Here is a 14,520-nt window from a genome sequence, read left to right as displayed (position 1 = left end):
ATACAAGCTTCTCTTAAGCTTACACACCAAGTGCTCCTTGGCATAACAAAGCCTTCTGGCTGTTTCATGTACAACTCTTCTTTCAAATCACCACGCAAGAATGCAGTTCTAACATTTATCTGATCAAGTTCAAGATCCATAGATGCCACGATAGCAAACAATACCTGAAGAGTGGTCATTTTGACAACAAATGAAAAGACTTCTTGGAAGTCAATCCCCTCTTTCTATGTATAGTCCTTAGCCACAAGTGTGGCTTTGTATTTGGGTTTGCTATCCACACACTTGATTTTATAGACTCATTTATTAGGAATAGGTTTCTTATCTTTGGGCAATGGAACCAAATCCCATGTATCATTTTGATACAGTGACTTCATTTCTTCTTGCATTGCTAGCTTCCACTTTTTCTTTAACTCACATGGTAATGCCTCTTTATATGTAAGAGGCTCACCTTTGTTTGTGAGCAAAATGCAGCCCAAAGAGGGATCAAACCTTTGTATAGGTCTCCTGACACATGTAGACCTTTTGACCCAACGAGCTGTGTTATCAGGCAATCGATTCACATCCAAAGGAATTTCGACAACCTCATTATTTGGCTGCTGAACTGCATGTCCAGGTTGCTATAATACATTTTTAGATTGTTGTAATTCATTTTTAGCATGCTGATTTTGTTGCCCAAACTGATTTTCAGCATTCCTTTATTACTCATTTTCATGTGGCTCAATGATGATTCGCTAATTATCATAATCAACATCAAACGGAGCTGAATTTTCAGTGGGGCTGATGGCTGTTTAAGTGGTTGATCGTTGAAATTTCACTTTCTTTTTATCCAAGTCATTAGATGTGGCGTTTTTCAGCAGCTTTGTCTCATTAAATATCACATCTTGGCCGCATAGCACATTTTTCATGCTTGGAACCCAAACTCTATAGCCCATTTTACCTTCATCTCCATAACCCATGAAGATGCCTTTATGGGATTTCATGTTAAGTTTGATTCTGCTATCAACAGGTATATGTACATAGCATTCGCAGCCAAAGACCCTTATATGATCATATGAAGTAGGTTTGCCAGACCAAACCTCCTCAGGGATGCCACTTTAAAGTGCACGATGTGGAGATCGCTTGCAAATATGTATCGCGATTTAAAGTGCCTCTCCCCAAAACCATTATAGGAGATTAGTTGTAGACAACATGCACCGAATTTTCTCACATAATGTGGGATTCATTCATCCAGCCACACCATTAGATGACGGATTATACGGAGCTATAAGCTCTCGTTCAATCCCATTGACATCACAAAACTTATTGAATTCTGTAGATATATACTCTGTCACCAGGTGGTGATACTTTTTGCAGTTGCTTTCTTTATTGCTTATATAAAAATTTTAAAATAGTTGCTGTTGCTTTTTACCCCTAGAGTTCTCTTGGATTAAGCCATGATCTTTGCATGGTGAGAAGAGGCAACCATTTGAATAAGTTGGACTAATGGTTTGTCTAAGGAATGGAATGCTAGTGGTTTGGGATTGTGCGCTTAGCCACTGGAGATGGTGTAGGACAATGAGCATGGCCAAGATAAAAGATGCACATGTAAGAATGCTCACAGAATAAAAGTCACCGTAACTGAGCCACGTTACGCTTTTCGATGTGCTTGCAATGATAAAAGTTGCTTAGAACAACTTGAGGAATGTAAGGGTCACCATCCCTAAAATTTAGGGAGTTACTATTTTTGAATCCCGTAATCTGTTTGTGTCATTATCTTCATTTTTGCAGGAGGATTAATTCTCTGGTCTATACCGAGGTCAAATTTTGCACCGATTATGGAGAATTTTAGACTGGAAGGTTTAAACGAGAAAATTGTTACATGTATGCCATGTGTTACAATTTGGGCACAAATTGTTAGAAGTGGTGCAGTAATAGAAGCATAAACATGTGCTGGAATAAAGAGCTGAACACAAGACAAAAGAAAAGAAAGAGATAACTCAATACAGATAAGAACTCATATGTATGCTTGGGAAATGGAATCCATATACCAAGACACGAGACAATATAGATACAATGTGAGTCACCGGCTGTGGAGGCACTAGCACTTCCTCCCTCTCTCCAAGAACTGTCCAGTGATGAATGAATGGTGGAGGAGGAAGCCAGAAAATATATAGGACAAATAAATGCCTAAAATATGACTGGTGAGCCGACTGGCTACAAATAATGCCAATCCACAATAAACAATGACAAATAAAATGCCTAAATAATCTGCCTACTGAATCACAAGTCTAGACTCAACCATGAGCTGTCTAATCTGCTAACATAAATTTCCAAAAGAGAGAGAGCATTAAAAAAAAACGTAATAGGTAGGAGGGGCAGATCTGAGAGTGAGTTTTTCAAGGGCTAAGGGCAGATTGCTGCAGGTACATCAGCTATGGAGAGTACTTCTGCGTCTCTGACTCATGTATGGAGGTAGATTTTGCTCCCTCTGGTCAAGTCTCTCTCTATTCTCAGAGGAAATGCTTTGCATGATGGGCTGATTCCATCGAATGTAGAGTTCTGTGTTTTCTTTGCTCTTCTGCTGAGGCAAGAGTCTTACTATTCAGGTTCAGGAGCAGCTTTTGGCTTCTCCAATGTAGGAACTAAAGAAAGTGATGACCATGCCACACAGGAATAGGGTTTTTTAGCTATGATTTAGCGCTGTTTGTGGGACTGTTTTACTGATGGAATGATGCCAGGGTAAAAGGGATGTTGTTCTAGATATGCTGGACAATAAGGATAGTAAATACAGAGTTCTGCAGACTGCAATTCTGCACATGAATCATTTAGTTATGGTCATAGAAAATGCTTTCCTAAAAGGGATGTTGTTTTGGATATGTTAGACAGTAAGAACAATAAATATAGTTTTGCAGACTGCAATTCTGCACATGAATCATTGAGTTATGATCACAGAAAATGCTTTTCTGAAAGGGATGCTGTCCTAGATATGTTGGACAGTAAAAAAACAGTAAATACAGAGTCCTACAGACTGCAATTTTGCACATGAATTATTGAGTTATGGTCATAGAAAATGCTTTCCTAAAAGGGATGTTGTTTTGGTCATGCTGTATTGTCCTTATGCAGTTGGGATTTACTCAGAAAACATGAAAACCAATTGTTCGCAAGATATGTATCTTGGAACATTTCATTTTTGTAACTTTCCATCTTTTAATTGATAAAAAAATACCGAGGGGGACGCCGGTCCTTGGGGCCAAACTGGTGTTGAGTGAGGGAGTGAGGTCTTTGTTTGTGTGTGTGTGTGAAAAGACCAGGTATTAATTGGAGGAACTACCGCTTTATGTGAGTCATAGACCGGTTCCATACTCTCTCCTGTCGTTTGTTCTTATGCATTTTAATTTTAAACCCTTTTGAGTACTAACAAATGCATAAAACTTTTTAAAGGCGTCCAATGCCTTGCTTTTTTACTTAAGCAAGTAAACCCATAGCTTTCTAGAATAGTCATCAATAAAAGACAAAATAACGAAAACCACTATGAGTTTTTATTGGCATGGTACATACATCAAAATAGACTAAATCCAAGATACATGCCTTCTTAGAGGTTCCATGAGAGTATGAATTGTTGACATGTTTTTCCAAAACATGGTCATCACAAAAGTCAAGTTTTGAGTTTTTCACATCGACTCTTCCAAGTGAAAAAAGTGCCTGTAAACCTTGTTGGCTCATGTGTGCAAGACACTTGTGCCATAACTCCATGTGTGACTGCACTTTAGCAATTGCAACAAACTTTCTAAGAAGTGCCTTGTAGTAGAGATAATATAGAGTTTCCTTTTTACCACCTCTAGTGACTAGCACAAACCCTTTCTGTATCTTCCACATTCCACCACCAAAGGTAGTGAAGTAGCCCCCGCTGTCTAGCTGTCCAACAGAAAGCAAGCTCTTCTTAATGCCAGGTGGATACCTAACATCATGAAGTATCAATTCCTGACCGTTTTCAAGAGTTAGGTGTATGGTGCCCTTTAATATCACATGCATGGTTGTTGCCTAGATAAACTTTCCCAAGGTTATCTTCAGTATAAGAAGAAAAATACTCCAAAGATGGAGTTACATGAAATAAAGCACCACTGTTAATAATTCACGATTGTGACAAACCATCATGAGCTGACAATAAGGCATCTATCACATCCCTTTTAGTGATATACATGTCTTCTACTGTCGTAGCATGTGGATTTGAAGATGCAACTAGCAAATCAACATCTTTATCTTCTTCTATCTCCTTAATAACAACATTAGATACCACATTTGCCTTTTCTGTTTTTTTAGGGGTAGAGCTGCCATCCTTCTAATTCTTTTTGCGTTTTGCATTAACTTGCTTCTTGTGTTATTGCTTCTATTTATAGTACTTGCAATTGGGCTTTTTATGATATAGGATGCCAATCCTTGGGATGCGGTTGTGACCTGGAGTGGTGCTAGCTCCTATGCTAGGGGGTGAGCCCATTTAGCTTTGGTTGGAAGGTGAGTCTGATGTCTAGTCCCTTTCATAGTGAGTTCGGCTTGTATTGTGTCTTGTGTGCCGGTTGGATACTAGGGGGATGTTATAGAGAGGAAGGTGAGGTGGGGCATGTGAGCCTCATCTATACAGATATATAGGTGCAAAGGATCTAGAGAGGGACGTCCCTTCCACATCAATTGAAGTCAAGTAGGTTTTGAAATCTTGGACCTAGAATTGACATCAACGTTCGTGAGGGGTTTTGAAATCTTGGAGCTAGAATTGATATCGAGGTTTGTGAGGGGTTATTTCTTGACAAAGAGTGTTGTCGCAGCGCGTAGGGTTGAAGGTCTCCACAGGGGTTTGGTAAGAAAACTGGACAAGATAGATGGAGATGTGGCTTCAAGAGATAAGTAGATTACAGTGAATGTCTAAAGGTTCAAGAGGTACCTCACGGTCAATCACAGGGGTTTGAGAGAAAAGAATGTATGGGGGTTCAAGAGCTTAGACTCTGGAGATGGTAGAGATAAGAGAAGGGTTGAAGGTTTCAAGCCAAGTCCTTGAAGATGTTAATAGAGCCTCCAACTGCATGTTCTTAGCAAAGATCACAAGAGTATTATCTCATAAGCTCTAACTCAAATCAAGTTTGTTTTCTTGACTGTAAGAGCAATCACAAATTATAAAATCAAGTACAATATGCTGTCATGTATCATAAACAACTTTGCATCCCATCATTCATACATGATGCCATAGCATGAATCAACTTTGCATGATTACATTCAATGTAGAGTGTTAGGGACAAAAGCTTATGAGTCAATTACAAGGCTTGTAGGGCAAAGAGACTTGCTTCAAGAGAGCTTCAAAATTGAGTTCCTGATAATGATAAGTTACCATAGCCAAGAAATAAGAGAAAAAACTCCTCTTAATTCAATTCAAAGCATCTATGAATGATCTACAAACATTGCCCTGCCATAGAGGCAGGTAATACTTGTATATTTTGACAAGATGTCTTTTGTAGAGTAAGAAATGAATTAAAAGAACACTGTTGTAGCTAATTTTTTGAATATGGTTGAAGATATCAGTCCCAAATATCTTTCAGAATTCACCTCTGATGATAGCATAAACTTCTCCTAACACGGAGTCGGTGCGTTTGGTGTCGAAAGTCTACCACGTGGGTAAGAGACAGGAGGGTAAAGGGAGATTCAGGGAGAGGAGTAGACGGAAGAGAAGGGGTTCGAAGAAATAGAAGACGTAGAAGAATACTCACAGAAAGAAACAGAAAATGTAGAAGAATACTAATAGAGATGAAGCCTGTCATTTTATTTCTGCATTATGAGAAGATAAAACTCTAGTAGACAAAAACATGTATAAAATAATACCTTCCTCTATGCTGTTTAGGTCACCAATCTAATGCTTCCATTGGCTCCGAAAGGGGGGGTAAAATACTAGGATACCTAGCTAAAATTCAGTCAGATCACTCCTTTATCTCCCACTTCAGAGTGCTGTTCACTGCTTGAAAACAACGATCACGTCTCGGGCGATTTCGCCAATCTTTCTTTTTACATAAAATCCTCTCAAAATAGTTGAAAGCTACATGCTTTCTTTTACATGTCATCCTAATCTAAAAGTTGTCTATAGTTTTATGAATTTTTACAAGAGATAATATCTAAAATATCATAAATTGGATAAACTTGTCCAAAAATCTAATATTTTTGAACCATGGACATTAATACTAATGTCTAAAATGACATTGGCTCTCTAAACCAATAAGAAAGCCACACTTTAGATTTTTTTACACGGTGCGCGCGTAGCGGCATTGCAGCGTGATTGGCTACAAGGAATCCATGGTTATGTATGCTCAAAGGCATTGCCGACAAGATAGTCATGTGTACTAGTATGAAGCATTGTTGACAGACATAGAGAACTACTATGATTTTTCTCTATTATCAGGAGCTAATACAATTGACATTGATATCAGGTTCTCTTTAAGGCATTGCTTGGGTATCCATGGTTCTATATTGATGGTCTTCATTATATGGACTATGATGAGTCATTATCATTGTATATTTGTATTGTATTAGATCACCCATTATTTAAGAGAGGGTGTTAGTAAATTAGTCATCTCATGAATGAGTTTGTGCATGTATTGTGGGATGGCATGTTATTGTGGATTCCTTTCTATAGGCACTTGATTTATTGAGGCTTAAATTATGGCTGACAAGGCATTTTAGCTCACTAACTTGCATATTTTCTTATTATTTATGTTGGCCGACTTTTTACTGGTTTTGGTCTATTTATTGCATAGCTCTCTCCTCCATAGTCATTCATCTCTTGTAGTCTTCCAGAATAGGTTCTCTTGGAGAGAGGGAGCTGGTGCCAATGCCCATATAGCCGGCGACTCATTGTTGTATGCGACCCTCAGGTTTGGTATTTGGATTCTGTTTCCTGAGCATATCTTCGAATTCTCTTGTTGTAGTTCTTTTCTCTCTTTTCTCTTGTGTTTTGCAGTCTATTACAATGGTCTTCTATTTGCGTCCACTTCTGACATTATGTTCCTAGTTTCATTTTCTCTTGTGTTTATTATTCTGCATTGTCTGTCTCATCAATCTTGTGTCTTTCACTATTCTACTTGTATTACTATTCTAATGTAGTATCAAATGTTCAGGTTTGTTGTTGGAGTTATGTTGATGCTCAATTTTTGGTGCTCTTTGTGTAACAATAAATCTTTTGTTGCTATGCATTGTGCATTTAGCTCCATTTTGGTTTGCATGCGGAGTGGTTTTAGTTAGTTTTTTTCCTAGCATTTACTGCTCTATTTGAGTGTCGTCGAGCTGCGTATTACTCATTGATATTTAATGTTGGTCCTCAATATTGATATGTTGTGTGTGTGGTTTGTTCATGTGTTGAATGTTGCATTCTGATTGCATTTGATCATCCTAGACAACCTTTTTGATTTGCATTGAGTGCTATGTATGTCATTAGCCTTTGCAATGTTTCTCATGACATAGGCAAGTGGTGTGGCATTTGTGGCTATGAAGGGTATTGTGTGTTTTGTTAGTAGTTGTTGTCCATGTGGTTGTCTAGTAACATTGTAGTGGTTACATAAGTTCATTTCCTCATGATTTACAACTTCCATCATGATGCGGTTGAGTGGTGGTCATGCATGTAAAGGTGAAGAGAAGGAATGGTGTTGCATGCTGTCACATGGGAAGGGAAGGAAGATGCAAAAGACAAGCTATTGCTACTCCATATGGTGGTAATTGTGGTTGTGCTTAGTGGGGCATGCGATTACTGCATCATCTTGGTTCACTCGGGGCCAAGTGAATGGTTCTCCTTGGCTCTAATGATGTCATAATCCATGAGGAAGGTCACATATAAGCTAGTATAAGGACAAATGGGAAAATGCAACAGAGCAAAAAACTCAAAAATGAAAGGTTTCTCAAAGCATACTTGGTGATGATTCCATGTGAGTGTATGGGGGAGTTGAATGCAATGCGAGAGAAAGAGAGAAGGCAAAGAAAGAAAAAATATGATGCGAATAGACTCCTTGAAAAGCAACTTGAGAACAAAGGTTGCTTACAATGGATGGAGCCCTTGCATGAGTGAGTGTGAGAGATGTAGGTGAGGGTATAGGATTAGAGGAACGTAGCAAAGAATGTTGATAATGAGGAAAAAGAGTGTTGGTAAAGAAGAACCAGTGATTGAGTGATGAGAATGCCTATCACAAGACGTTTAATTTTAATGCTTTGCTTAGCATTTGATTAAAATTAATCAAATGTGCAAAGGTGTCTTGCACATGTGAGGTGTAAGTCAATTATTTCACAGTGTGGGACCCAAGATCTTGAGATATTAGTTGGTGCCAAAGTCATAACAAGTTATGTGCGATAGGTAAATAGGTGGTACTCGATCTAAGATTTTGGCTAGGACCAATTTATTAGTCACTAATGTTAGTGGGTGACATTAGAGACTAGGCATTAATTAATTAGTTAATACTTTCTAAGGGCTAATAACTACTTAGGGATACTTGGAGGATAAATTGGCCTAGCCAATTTGATTATTGGTTGGTGGAGTCAAATTTTTGGGTACTAGAATTAATTATTCAATTAATTTTTAGAATTATAAGTTGGATAATGTTGGTAAATGGGATTAGAAGGTTGCCACTTGGCAAAGCTTGCCCATCCAAGTGGGAAAAACGTTTTTGGGGTTGGTGAAAGTTTATTCTTGTCATTGTGAAAGAGGAGGAGGCTCTTAGGGAGCGAGGAGATGTTGCTAATGTGATCTGTAGCCACTACGGACCAGTTCTACAGCAAGTGACAACAGTTTGAAGCCCTCTAGGTGTAGGTGCTAGTAACCTAAGGTCCTTTTGGTATAGGTGATAGATGTTGACATGTTACAACATATAGGAGGGGGGCAACAACCTTTCTAGTTGTCTTAAGCTATTGGTGCTTGCTTCCACAGTTGTTTGAGCATGGCAAAAGTAGTTTTTCAACCTTTCTCATGATGAAACTCTGAAATTTCTATCTCTACAGCATTCTCTCTCGTCCTACAACCATCTCTCAAGTTTTGTGTAAAATCCAGCCATATGAGTCATCAGAGGTGGTGATTTAGAAAAATCTTTGCTATAAATCCTAATTTACAACAGAAATTAGGGTTTTGATAGCTACCTTGGGATGGTGCTCAAAATTGAAGGCCTAGAACTTGAATTCTAGCAGTTGAAATTGAAGGATTTCAAGGAGATTCAAGAGGCTAGCCAATCAATGTAAAATTTGGGGCTGAAACTGAATTTTTCTTGCATTGAGCAAGGTGAAGGCCAATCTCTGAGCAAACCAAGGGGCAAATTGGTTTGAAGGCCTGCTGGTCATTTATAACAACAAGAGACACTTGGATTAGTGGAGGAGATTAGTGAATCTCAGTTGTTTTCCATCCATTTGCAATTGAAGATAAAGAAATACCATAGTGGGCGTCAATTTTGGGCCCAACATACTATCAATTGTACAAGATTAAAGTGTGTATTTTAGTTAATGTGATTTATCTACTTGCTGTGATTATTGTTAAATCAGGTTATTTACCACCCTATTTGAGAAGGCAGGCTGGTTTCAATGCCTAGTGCCTAAACAGGCAAGAAGAATGAATCTGGCTGGCCATTGACCTTTTGAAAAATGGGCCAAATGCTGAAAAAATGCCCCTGCAATGAGGAAGAAGAGTGCTGGCAAAGAAGAGAATGAGTTGAATGATTGAGAGATGAGAATTCCTAGCGCCTAAGTAGGCAAAAAGAATGATACTAGCTGACCTGCTGAAAAATTCTCCAAATTATGAAAAAATGCCCCTTAGGGGCTGATAGAAATATTCAGGCCTCCCAGGTAAACCTGGGTGACATGGCGCTGGGTCTGGATGGCTTAACAAGGGAGAAACGAACAATGCGGACAGTGCCTGAGCTCCAAATTATTCCCCATCTGACTCAAATTGAGTCTTACAAATAGGACATGGACACAGCAAAGGAATGAAATAAATCATGACTGTGAACAGAAAATCCCTGCTAGAGGTAAAGAATCTGTTGCTGCATAGCCTGCTAGATTTGATGCAACAGCTGAGGCCTCTCTGTACTTTTCCTCCTGTTTGCTTTCTCTTCTAGAAGAATGCATCGGGTTGTCTGTTCTCCTGCCTTTCTTAGTCTACGAATAGAGTTGTTCAAGGCAGCCTTAGCATACTTCTTCTAACACTTTCATATGGAACTTGTGGTAAAACTTTGAGCAATGTTGGTCATCTTCTTAAAGTCTTGTTGGGTGCTACGTCAGACCACATATTGTCTGGTGCATGGCTTTTAGCGCAATATGTTACAGACCTCCCAATTGCCCTCATACAAGGCAGCACAATAGACAAGGCTGCTTGTCTAGATCCCAATGAAATAACCATTCGAACAACAATTACAAGCTTTTAGTTTCCCACTCTAGTAGACAATATTTGAATGCCATTCCTAGCACAATCCATATGATCTTCTGATATGAGGAATTATGCAGGTATTTCAGGGAACCTGTAGCATAATAAATATGTTTATATGTTGAGCCTTTAGATGTTCAGTACCTTTTATGACTGTCAAACTTTGAATCAGAGTGTTTTGTAAAGCTTTGACATGCATTTATTCTTTGTACAGTGCAAATTCTTTTCACACCTCAATGCCTATGCTTATCTACAACTTGCTTATGTGTATGCTCATGTCTCAGCATGATGATAGAACTGCACCCTCAGGGGGAAGGAACAACAAGCGGAAGGCATATGGTAACTACTTAACCTTAATAATGGTATTGTTATCAGTTTTCTTAAATACACGTAATGTAGCACTTGCTTCTTTCATTTCTATCTTACAGGTTAGGCTCAAGCAAGTGCTTAATGTTGAGGTTTTAGTCTTTCCCTTATGTTTTAACCACTATTTGAAGTACTGTTTCTGTCAACCTTGTCCTGTGACCCATTTTATGCCTCTGTTTGTGATAACAGAAATCTATTGAACTTGTGAGAGTGATGTTCCCTTCTCCATCTCTGTGTGCAGTGGCCAGCTTAAGCTCCTGTACATTCTCATTCATAGCCCCCAAAAAGATTGAAAGTATGCAAGCACATCAGAGTTGGCCTTACACACGTGAGGGGGAAAATCATCAACTGAGTCTGCAAAATATTTGGGAGCCTCAAGAGTGTGCCATAGAACCATATAAGTTTGTTATCAGTTTCATGTACTTGCTCTGATTTTCTGCTCTTTGTAGCTCTGATTTCAGTCTTGTTGCAATCATAAGCATGTGAGTCTCATTGTAGCTCTGCTTTTCTGCTCTTTTTCATTTAGATTTATTTCATGATTGCAACTAATGTACTGGGAAGAAGGCAACCGTACACATCATGTATAGTCTTTGTACTCAGTTTCATGTACTTGCTCAAAAGGCCACCATGATGTCAGCTATGTTGCAACCATAGGAAGCATGTGATGGTCATTGGAGCTCTGCTTTCCACTCAATTTTCCTTTAGATTTCTTTGGTGATGGCAACCAATGTACTCGGAAGAAGGCAAAATTCCTTGCCATAGGAAGTCTACACTATAGCAGAGCCTTTGAGCAGGTATAATATAGATCACTTTGGCATGCTATTCATGCTCAGTTGCAGCTGCTGGCAGATTCATGCTCGGTTGGAGCTGCTGGCAGATCCAGGATGTGAGACTTCCATGACAGTGTGATGACTCTGATGTTCTTGCCCAGCCCATCAGCTCATTGTAGCTTGAGGTTTAAACTTTAGACTCTAAAACAAAACAGTTCTTACCAAGGGGTTGCATCTCTTGCCTTTGCTGCAGTTTGACACTTCTTATGTTGGTGGGCAACTGAAACTACTGTTTGCATAAGTGACTGTTGGATTTCCTGGCCATGCCTCTTCAGAATCTTTTCTTTGGATAAGTTTATCATATTGTGCAACATGCCTTAATGATCAATCATCCACTGTTCGCTGATAGTTTTGAGGTTTGCTCAGTGCTGATAATGATTGTAACGTTAGCTCTCCTGAAGACTTTCTCCTTTAGTGTGGTGGGTTTCATCCCAAAAAAAAAAAGGTGTACATGTATGAACCTCCTTTTTATGAAGGAACCAGAGCTCAAACCACCTGGGGTGCATTGGCAATCACATGTCAAAGCTGCAGTTTATGGAATAAAGCTGTCTGCTGAGACCTGAACATCCTACACATGCAGAATTGCTGCCAAATCGGTGCATGTGAGCCTTGCTAGCAAAAAGAATTCACTGTATCATGAGCCGGTCCTAAAACATAGGGTTTTTCAGCAGCTTGGTTTTTGTCTGAACTGACTTATCTAGGCCATAGTCTTCTTTTTTCTTCCACAACTTACTGGAAGTGGTAAGGTTACTGCATTTTAAGCATAATAAGATCACAATTGCCTACTCACAGAATGCATTTATTATTTCACAGATCGCAGTGGCTGGATTGAGCCCCGTGCAAAAGCCCGATATAATGACAGGTTTAGAGAGGCGAGCCCTGATCAGCAAAATCGGAGAAGGGATGACAGACGCCATGCATTATCTCAAATAGGTGGCCCAAGCAAGTCAGATGATGCATGGACTCATGACAAGTTTTTGGAGTCTCAAGCTGCAGAGCTGGAAGCAAGGAAAAAATCTGTTACAGATGAAAAGGGGATACATCTGGAAGGAAAATATGCTGATCATGAAGCAAAAGACAAAGTGCAGCCAGGGAAATTGGAAAAGGAAGAGGATAGGAGAGATGGTACTGATCGACGGTCAGACAGGCGACATATGGACGTGAATGTGTCAAGGACAGAGAGGGATCGTTATAGAGGGGATGAGCCAGATAGGGGTCGCTGGATGGATTCTGATAGACGGAGTGGTGGTTATCAGCACCGAGGAGGATATGGTCGGTTTAGTGGTGGCAGGGACCGTCCAGGTGTACGGTCTGAATTGATTCGGCGAAATCCAGGTAGGAGTACAGTTCCAGCTGAGAAATGGACACATGACATGTTTGAAGAAATAAACCGCAGTCCTACACCAAAGCAGGATGACTCACTTTCACAGATTGAAGCTCTGCTGACTGCATGATGTTTTGCATGAGAAATGGCTAGGCACCAAACAGTTTAACACAGTTCATTTGAGAAATATCAGGAACAGAGACTGGTGTTTTACCTTTCTTTGGCGTAATTGTTATCCCCTTCAATGAACCTTCTCTATTGTCTTGAGTAAGCAATCTCAAAATGGCAAGAAGACTTCATATTGTGTACCTTCAAAGTGTTTCTTGGAGGACAGGTAGCTTGCCTCAACAAAGGAGAATGACTCAAATTTGAGAAGATACTGTAAAATGGTGGAGATTTTTTGTGAATCCTTTCAGGAAATTAAGCTAGTTCAGAGCAATTGGTTTAAGTTTTTTAAACACAATGTGCTACCACTACCACCAGGTGCGGCTTGCATATATGTCTGATTTTTTCCCCTTAAATCTTTCTGCAGGGAACCAAAGAGATTACTTATTACTAACTTTAAAAAATATGCTTATTCAAGCTCTTGTAGTCACAGAGGAGTCTCAATAGAGTCATTGCACCAATTGGTTAGTTTTATTGTCTCATCATATTTGATCAATTTGAATCATGAGTCGAAGCTTTTATTTCTGGAACTGAGCTGTGGAATCTTTTTGTAGAGGCAGACTTGTTCAATTTTTTAAAAAGAGGGTATGTTAAGGTTCTTGCAGCAGCATGAGACATTCAAGTCCTATTTGTTGAAGTGAAACATACTTCCCTTTCAGCAGATTTTTTGGGCCTTTTCATGGAAAGGTCTTGTTAGAGGCCGATGCCTTACTTTGGCAGTATTTAGATAGTCCTATATTTTAGAGTTGCCTGTGACATTTTCCTTCGACCAAAGGTCTGATTAGTCAACATATGTACCTCCCCAATCACCGCCCAAAAAAGGAAAAACCGCTTTGCCCTTTTTGTTTCTCAAGAAAAACAAAAGATTGTTCTTTTCACTGTTCCTTCTTTTCCATTATTTTCTCATTACCATACTCGTGATGGTACAAAGATAACATCATAAATTGAAAAACCTACGTGAGCAGAAGATAAAGTTTTGAAACATGCAAAGATGAGGAGATAATGGGTTACAATGTGTATTGTTGAGAATTATTCATGCAGTATGACTTTTGGACCTTGCTGTAGAGAAGAACTGGTTTTGGTTAGTTTTGCTTGCATGAAATAGTTTTCCTTCTTAACAATCAGGTTGGTCCTTCCAGCTTCAATCATTTGCTAAACTGGAAAAGCCATTGGTTTTGGTGGATCATATCAATTATGAATGGAAGGTGTCAAAAGTCTTGTGTAAGGTCTGTTGCTCTATGGTGGTCTTCAGATTGAAAGTGGGAATGCACAAATTGATGGCTCTCTTATTTCACATGATTGTTTAGTGAAACAAGTTTGTTATGTCAAAGATTCTCGATTCAAATTACTGAAGCGTTGGGTGGGTTTGAACTCCTGTAGAGGCATAATGTTTTATGTGAAATTTGTACAAATTACATAGGGGATATAGGCAT

General features: G+C 39.1%; 1 protein-coding gene across 1 annotated transcript in view; it reads left to right on the top strand.

The window, feature by feature from the left end:
* Positions 1-13,543, top strand: part of LOC148024498 (cyclin-like protein) — a 29,046-nt gene extending 15,503 nt beyond the window's left edge. The window contains exons 3-4 of the mRNA XM_087694161.1: positions 10,687-10,741; positions 12,412-13,543. Of these exons, the coding sequence (XP_087550287.1) occupies positions 10,687-10,741; positions 12,412-13,052 (696 nt within the window). The 3' untranslated portion in view covers positions 13,053-13,543. The remainder of the gene's footprint in view (positions 1-10,686; positions 10,742-12,411) is intronic.
* The last annotated feature ends 977 nt before the right edge of the window (positions 13,544-14,520 follow it).

This window comes from Lygodium microphyllum, chromosome 15, assembly GCF_053477565.2.
Source record: "Lygodium microphyllum isolate KBCC chromosome 15, Lygodium_microphyllum_v1.1.10, whole genome shotgun sequence".
Taxonomy (NCBI): Eukaryota; Viridiplantae; Streptophyta; class Polypodiopsida; order Schizaeales; family Lygodiaceae; genus Lygodium; species Lygodium microphyllum.
Note: the sequence above shows the minus strand (reverse complement) of the source record. Positions and strands in the feature narration are given on the sequence as shown.